General features: G+C 48.1%; 1 protein-coding gene across 1 annotated transcript in view; it reads right to left on the minus strand.

Annotated features, from left to right (window-relative positions):
- Nucleotides 1-8210, minus strand: part of LOC146856202 (hepatic lectin-like) — a 106662-nt gene extending 98452 nt beyond the window's left edge. The window contains exon 1 of the mRNA XM_085654249.1: nt 8111-8210. Within this exon, the coding sequence (XP_085510375.1) occupies nt 8111-8165 (55 nt within the window). The 5' untranslated portion in view covers nt 8166-8210. The remainder of the gene's footprint in view (nt 1-8110) is intronic.
- Nucleotides 8211-8506: the final 296 nt, after the last annotated feature.

An 8506-nucleotide genomic window follows, 5' to 3' on the forward strand; every position in this document is an offset into this window, starting at 1 on the left:
CATCAGGATAGTGACTATCCTAGTGTCTAGTTTTCAAGTCTCAACTTCCTAGCTACTCCGGAAGTGTCCTAAATCTATCTATTTCTAAACTGTAACATTGCTATTGACTTTTACGCATTACGCGTGAGTGTTTCCACTCTGCACACGAATCCCGTGGGCCTCCCACTCCCTAACTAACGCTAGTGTAGTGTTGCCCCAGCGATTCCCTAGGCCTAGGCCTATTCTATTTCCGTGACAGTGGTTCTTATACCACTTATTTAGTATATGGTTTGCGTGGCCCCTAGGGCCTAACTGTATTACTTACCTGTGTGACTTACTGTATGCATTAATAAGACTGTGTTGTACTTACCTCTAAACTCATAAAGAGTGCTGAGGGTTTGCTTAGAATAAATACACTTTATTTTATATATATATCTGTTGTGGTGTCCTTTCATTTGGTATTCAAGGGATTATATATGGTATCACAGCTGGCTTCACATGCCATTCAGAGTTTAGCCTAAGACTGCTCTTGTCCATGCTACCACTAGGATAGCTGGTCTATAAGGTTGACTTTACAACCAATCACCATAAGGGTATTTGGACTGATATAAGGTGTACACTATAACTAGTGACATCATACATCAGGCCAACTTCTCACATTGGTGAGCAGCGGTTGGGATCTGAGCTTGCTGTTGTAATACCGTTATAATCTTGAGATACTAAATTGGAAGATCACACAGATATTGTCTAGGTACATATAACATAGTTTAGTATACTTAAGTCCTACTGGACTTAGTGGTTGTAGGTTGAAGGGAGTAACACACCCTGACTACAACTACTAGAGAGGTTTAGTAGAAACAACTAGTGTAGGTAGGTGCACACACCACACCCTCACTAGAATCATGCCCCTGGATGGAGATCACACTGATGCTCCCTCAGGAGAGGAGAATCCTAGACAGGTTCCCTCTAGGTATGATGCATTCACATTCCAGGAGATGAGACACTTGTGTACCTCCAGAGGAATAAAACAGGGTGCAAACCCTACCCTTAGACAGCTAGTGGAGCTTCTGGAGGCCTATGATGCTGAAAGAGCTGCCAGGGATGGTGCCATAGCTGTAGATAGGGGTCTACCCACCACAGAGGAGTCAGATGGGCCTTCAGATGGGGAGGTAGACAGCCAGGGCCAAGTAAGGAGACTTAGCCAGGCTAACCTAAGCTTACATGGGAGTTTGCATGGGGTCCCCCCATACAGACCCCCAAGTAGGTTTTCACAGAGAAACAGGAGGGACAGATCCCCTTCAGTGGAATCCATCCACTCCCATGTTTCTAGCATCTCTAATGTTTCCTCTCACAGGGGAATGAGTTCACCTGAGAGAAAGGAGCATAAAGCCAGAATGAGGGAAGCTAATCTGAGGATTCAGAGGGAAGAAATTGCCCTTGCCAAAGAGAAGCTTGCTCTGGCTAGAGAGCAAAAATTGTGTGGGTCAGAACCCACTGGTGGCAGCAACATTCCTAGAGATAGGGATAGGTCTTATGACCATAGAAACCTAAGCAAGATAGTCCCCCCATATCAGAATGGGGATGACATCCACAAATGGATGACTGCTTTGGAGAGGGCCTGCAAAGTACAGCAGGTACCCCAAAGTCAGTGGGCAGCTATCTTGTGGCTCTCCTTTTCTGACAAAGGTAGAGACAAGCTCCTCACAGTCAGTGATGAGGATGCAAACAATTACAAAGTCCTGAAGAGTGCTCTGATAGATGGGTTTGGCTTAACCACTGAGCAATATAGGTTGTTGTTCAGAGACACCCAGAAGACACAGACACAGGACTGGTCTGATTTTGTGGATTGTGCCACTAAGGCTTTGGAAGGTTGGTTGACTGGCAGCAAGGTGCAGGACTATACAGGATTGTACAACTTGATTATGAGGGAGCAGATCCTTAGTAATTGTCAGAACCAGCTTCTCCATCAACACCTGGTAGACTCAGATTTGACCTCTCCCCAAGAATTGGGAAAGAGGGCAGATAAATGGGTCAGGACCAGGATTAGGCCTAAAAATCAGGGTGGTGACCAAAAGAAAGATACCACCAAGCCTCAAGAGAAGGGTGGGGATAAAGCAAAAGAGAAATCTTCCTCAGGGCCCCAAAACTCCACACAGGGTGGTGGGTCCCAAGCTCCCTCCTCTTCCACAGTTAAAAAGCCTTACTGCCATGTGTGTAAAACACCTGGGCATTGGAAAACTGACAGCAGTTGTCCACAGGCTAAAAACAAAACTGTTCCTCCAACTACTCCTGTAACACCACCTATTACTGTCAGCAGTAATCCCCCAGGTGGTGGGAGTGCCCCCAAAAATTTGGTTGGGTTTTCTTGGGGAACACAGGGGGATCCTGGCTTAGCCAATTCCCCTGCAGCAGCTACTCTTGTCTGTGATGGTGGCATGGGGTTTGCCAACTTCACTGCCTGTCCCAACACTTTGGGTAGGTACAGACAGGAACCCTACATCAATGGTAGAAAAGCTGAGGCCTACAGAGACACTGGAGCTAGCATCACTATGGTGGCCCATAGGCTAGTTCCCTCTGAGCAGCTTTTGCCTGGTTTCTCATACCAGGTAACTAACATTGATGGCAAACAAAATAGTCATCCCATGGCAGAAGTATGTCTCAGCTGGGGAGGGGTCACTGGCCCTAAAAGGGTGGCAGTGTCTCCAACCTTGCCTGTGGACTGCTTGCTGGGGAATGACTTAGAACTCTCAGCTTGGGCTGGAGTTGAACAAGACACCCATTCCAAAATGGTAGGCCTTTCCAAAAAGGGTAGTGGGGTTGTGCCAGTCACAACCCCTGTCCAAGTAGCTTTCCTCCCTGAAAGGGTTGGAAGGGCAGTGGTAGCCACAGCCCAGGCACAGACAGACTTCCCTGTAGAAATTGGCAGAGCTGTGACAGTCACAGCTCAAACACAAACTGAGTGCCTTCCTGAAAAGGTTGGCAAGGCTGTAATGGTCTCAGCCCACACTCAGACTGATATAGGTGTAGTGAAGCCTGAAACTATGGATCACTCCACACAAACAGAGAGTAGTGGGGAGGAAGAAAAGTCTCCCTCTCCCCAGACATTAGGAAAAGGTCAGCCTCCTCAGGGATCTGACCTCACCCCTTGTGAAGGAACTGCCCCAGAGGTAGCCAGGCCTGGCCTGGCAGAGCCTCTGATGTCAGTGGCCCCTTCCAAGGTGGGACCCAGTCTGGTGCAGGTAGCCTGCCTCTCTCTACCCTGCCTCAGTCAGCCCAGGGCTGCAGAGGTCAGGGAGGCCAGTGGACCCCAAGAGGGCCCCTGTCCACAAGAACCCCCCCTTCAAAAGAATGAGGATTGCCTGGTTAGTTGCCCTAGCCAGGTGATGGGTAAAAACATTCCTGAGGGATCCCCTTCACAGGTAGTTAGGGACCTCCCCCAGAGGGATTCTGTTGGGCACAGGCAAACCTGGGACCTTAGGGCCCCAAACCTGACCTGTCCCTCCAGTAAGCCCACAAAAGGGACCCAGCCTCCAGCTTTAGGTAGCCAGAGGCTGACCCTGAGAGCACAGTGCAACTCAGTTAGAGAAAGAAAGGCATCCATGGTGGAGGATGATTGGAGGAAGCTGAGGCCTCACTTTGAGGACACTCACTTCAGTACTCCATCTCAACACCAGCCTTTTTCTTTGCAAAGACACACCAAAGGTAGAGATTCCCTATGGTGGAGACCCTATGATATCTCTAGGATGAGGGATTGCTTAGTGGACCATGAGACAGGGGGTAACCATGCCAGTGCTGGTTCTTCCTTATATGGCCACTCAGGCAATAGAGGCTTACCTTGTAAAGGCCAGCCTTATCTCCTTTCGTTTGGGGGGGGGTTGTGTAGGAAGGTGGATATCTGACTATGGTTACCCCCAACTTTTTGCCTAGTGTCTAGCTGGTTTTTCGACTTAGTTGGCCTGAGATCCTGCCATTCAGGGTCTCAGGCTGTCTGCTCTCTCTGTAAAATGGATTCCATGTACCCTAGGTACATTCCCAATTGGTAAGGATCACCTTATTGGACCCTGTACAGTGTACCCTAGGTACCCAGGGCATAGGTGTACCCTAGGCCTCCCAGGGGCTGCAGCATGTATTATGCCACCCCTGGTCTGGCCTTCCAATCAGACACAACTGGCTGATCACTCAGCTGGGGCAAGGTCGTGTAATCACCCCTTGCTTAGGTGTAGTATTCCTATACCTACCCTATATATAGACACATGTGTACCTATCAGTCACTCCTATGGCAGGCCTTAACAATCCTGGAGGCAGAGTGCTTGGTAACATGTGAGATGGTGCTCTAGCATGAGCTGAGCCTGTCTGCAGCTTTCGGAACCATGTCCTTATAGCTGTTCTATGATATAGCCTACCATATACTCTTAAAGTGCCTTATAATCTTAAACGGTTATGGTAACTATGGTTGGGCTGTATCAAAACATGTCGTGTAAGGTGTCTAACACTTTGGAATAATACCCCCATACCATTTCTGGTGATGAGGATATTATTCCTCCCTTCTAGAGGGAGAGACATGTTAAAATCATACTTTGCTGTGTAACCTCTGACCAAAGCCTCAGCATCACAAAATGGATGCTGCTGCCACGACACAAGTCTGACCTCCTGCAGCTGGGAGTGATCCCAGCCAGGGAGGCTTGGACAATAGGTTTCCTGCTTGGGGAGGTGCTAGCACCTCTCCAGACAGCCTTTAGTGTATTGGGGCAGGGTGGGCTGAAAGGAATGAGACATGCCTGGGGCACACAAGGTGTTCCTTGCATAGTCCAGTTCAAACCGGTGCTGGGGCACTCCAGCCCCAGCTCTGGCGCGAAACTGGACAAAGGGAAGTGGGTGTAACCACCCCCTCCCAGGTCCCACCCATAAGGCGTGACCTAGCAGGTAGCCCCAGCCCCCCAGATTAGTATAAGAGTGGGAGTTGGGCCTCAAGACTTTAGATTATCCTGAACCTGCAAAACTGAACAGAAACTCTGGACCTTCGACATTCGACGAAAGAAGAAGACTGAAGAATCTCCCTTGTAGCCAAGGAGTGGCTACCCTGTGCAAACAGGCACCATCAAGTGACTACCCTTTGCTTTGTGAAACGTTCGACGAGGAACCGACTGCAGAGCCCGACCAGAGCCTTGATTTCCAGACTTCTCCGACCCTCATCCACATCTGCAGCAGAGCTGAGATCCGTGGAGGCGACGAGCGACGTGGGACCGGCTACCTGGGAAAAGTGGCTAGTAACTTACAGCGCAGCTTCTGAGGTACCCTCGAAGTTGTGCACCGGGGATTGAGAAGCCCCAACCCCAAGCACCATCTGCACCGAAGACCAGCCCCCCACACTCCACGAGTCCTGCGTGGGGCCCTTCAGCATTTTCCTGCTTGCCGCGTCTGTCCGGTTGCTTGCCCGCTGGCTAGTGGCCTTTGTGACGACGCTCCCTAAAATCTTCTGCGCTGGTTTGGCTCCTCCAGACTGGCTCCCGCTTCTCTGCAAAGAAGAAGCACCCCAGACCTTCCTGGTCTGCACCAGAAGCAAGTCCCTTGTTCTTCGTGGGTTCCGCTTGCCAAGGCTTGGTGAGTCCTAGTCCAACTTCGACGCCGCCGACAGCAAGAGCCTTCGTGGGACAGCTCGCCTCCTGGTCCTGGTCGTCCTCGACGCTTCCTGGTCCTCCTGGCTCCAGCGACAAGCTTCACCTTCCCCTGCAACTCTTCACGACATCGCCTGGTTCCTTCCTGGTTCCACGTGGTCACTGGCTAGTGACCTTGACTCTGTCCCCTCTGCTTGCAGGTTTCTTCTCTTCTTGATCCCAGGCTTGGGATCCACCGGACACTCTCCCCTGACTGCCTGTCAGCATCTTTCTTCAGGCATCCATAGGAGTCGACGACGAAAACGACGCATCTTCACCCCTATGCACCCGCAGCCTGTGGGCTAGGTAACTTGGGTACTCCGGTGCTCATCAGGATAGTGACTATCCTAGTGTCTAGTTTTCAAGTCTCAACTTCCTAGCTACTCCGGAAGTGTCCTAAATCTATCTATTTCTAAACTGTAACATTGCTATTGACTTTTACGCATTACGCGTGAGTGTTTCCACTCTGCACACGAATCCCGTGGGCCTCCCACTCCCTAACTAACGCTAGTGTAGTGTTGCCCCAGCGATTCCCTAGGCCTAGGCCTATTCTATTTCCGTGACAGTGGTTCTTATACCACTTATTTAGTATATGGTTTGCGTGGCCCCTAGGGCCTAACTGTATTACTTACCTGTGTGACTTACTGTATGCATTAATAAGACTGTGTTGTACTTACCTCTAAACTCATAAAGAGTGCTGAGGGTTTGCTTAGAATAAATACACTTTATTTTATATATATATCTGTTGTGGTGTCCTTTCATTTGGTATTCAAGGGATTATATATGGTATCACAGCTGGCTTCACATGCCATTCAGAGTTTAGCCTAAGACTGCTCTTGTCCATGCTACCACTAGGATAGCTGGTCTATAAGGTTGACTTTACAACCAATCACCATAAGGGTATTTGGACTGATATAAGGTGTACACTATAACTAGTGACATCATACATCAGGCCAACTTCTCACACACACTACTTCCTGAAAACAACAAAAGGGGGGGGGGGGGGCACTGTTCCAGAGTGAGTGGTGCCAAATGTCAAGCACTCACTCCAAGGAAAGGAGGGGAAACAAGTTGGAAAAGAGAGAAGATAGAGTGCTAGGTCTGGGACTCGGTAAGAAGAGGGGGAAATCAAGTCTTGTCTCTTGATGCCCTCACACACCCCAAAGGATGTCATGCTTCATCATTGGGCAGTTGCTCCTCGTCGGGCCGGCGGTGCAATGCTCTACAGGTCCCCCGAAGGGTCTCTTTTTCGGAGATCTTTTGAGAACTGCCGTTTGGTGCATGTGGGTGTGTGGATAGAGTATTAGGTGAATAGGTGAAGAGTGATATCGTGCGCACTACTTCACCATTCTAGGGTAATATTACTCCATATTAAATCAGTGTACGAGTGCTGTCTCACAGCCTGCAAAATCATTGCACTTTTAAATCAATTGATGGCTTTGTTAGTGGGCCTTGCGGTGTTTACTGGTGGTAGGTAACTGTGGGTCAAAGCAGTTGTTTTTCACAAGTGACTCTCTGTGGAATTTCAGGCAAGCACCATGGTCTCCTGTTTCATAGTTCTTATCATTCTCCACTAAGCGTTCTCAAGGGGTGTGCAACTCCCAGTAGGAAGCCTGTTGCAAATCTGAACATTTACATCTACTTTTGGAGAGCTCCTCTCGTAAGGTGCATGTTAAGCACGCTAGATAAAAAGCAAAATTGCGCCTTCTTAAAACTGCAGTTACTGCAAAAGTTGTTAAAAACAGGTGCACTAAAATATAAATGCTCTTGCATCATATATCTCACTCAACATCATCAAAACAGTTTATTGAGAAACAACTTGCAAGTAAATATCCCTAGCGAATAATAATTGTCATGTAGTTAAAAAAATGGGTAGTACAAACGAGTAAAATTGGAACTTTTTAAAAGTGCGTTACTTTAAATACTGGTTCCCCCGTCAAACGCTTCATGAGCATAGAAAAAAAAAAATATATATATATATTTTTTTTACACCTAGGTAGGCTGTCGTGCACCATTTTTACAGAAGAAAAGTATGACACACTTTCTTCTAATTGCTTTATACCAAATCTCGAGGAATGATGTTTTGTGGTTGTTCAAAATGGATCCTTGAATCGCAAAGCATCCAGTTCTGTCCACCAAGCTCTACATTATCAACAAAATGGATTTCAAATGTCATCTTAGTTTGACTATGACTTTTGCATCATCCACTTTTAGATGCCCTCTCCAAATCTTGGGAACGAAATCCTCTGTAAGGGTTTCTAGGACCAACACAAGGGACATTACTATCTTTTATGTAATATATACCACTCACAACGTTGTTCTCCTCGTTTCTAAGCACTTCAAATGTTGACAGATAGAGTTATTGACCAGGATCACACCGTTTTCTGGTCCAGTGGGGAAGCCGATATTCGAATCCAGGCCTCCTAGTGCCAAAGCCCATGCCTAAATGTCTAGGCCACAACTCCCAAACCACTTACCGGAGAACAGCATGAAGTCATCTTGGAGCCCTTCTCGGGCCACAGCGGACTGCATCGTGACAAGGTCATGGCGAGACAGCAGCAGAGCCTTATATAGCTTTCCTTTGGGTTACCGGGAAGTATTGGAGAATAAGAAATGTTTGCTGACTGTAAAGAGGAACACAAGAGTATCTTGAAGGAAACAGAACCTCAAGGGAGGTCGCGGGGGGCTGGGACAGGCAACGCAAGTTTCATGCTAGAATTGTCTTTATTTTGCAAAAATGAAGCGTAAGAGAAGGACACGTGTCAGCTCTTCCTTCCTCGAAATCCCGTGGTCTTTCCTGTTTACACCAACCTGAAAACTTGCCATTTTGTGCGAGGATGGAAAGTAACAGGTGGTTTCAGCTATCCTTGCTC

This window comes from Triturus cristatus, chromosome 4_1 (assembly GCF_964204655.1).
Source record: "Triturus cristatus chromosome 4_1, aTriCri1.1, whole genome shotgun sequence".
Classification (NCBI taxonomy): Eukaryota; Metazoa; Chordata; class Amphibia; order Caudata; family Salamandridae; genus Triturus; species Triturus cristatus.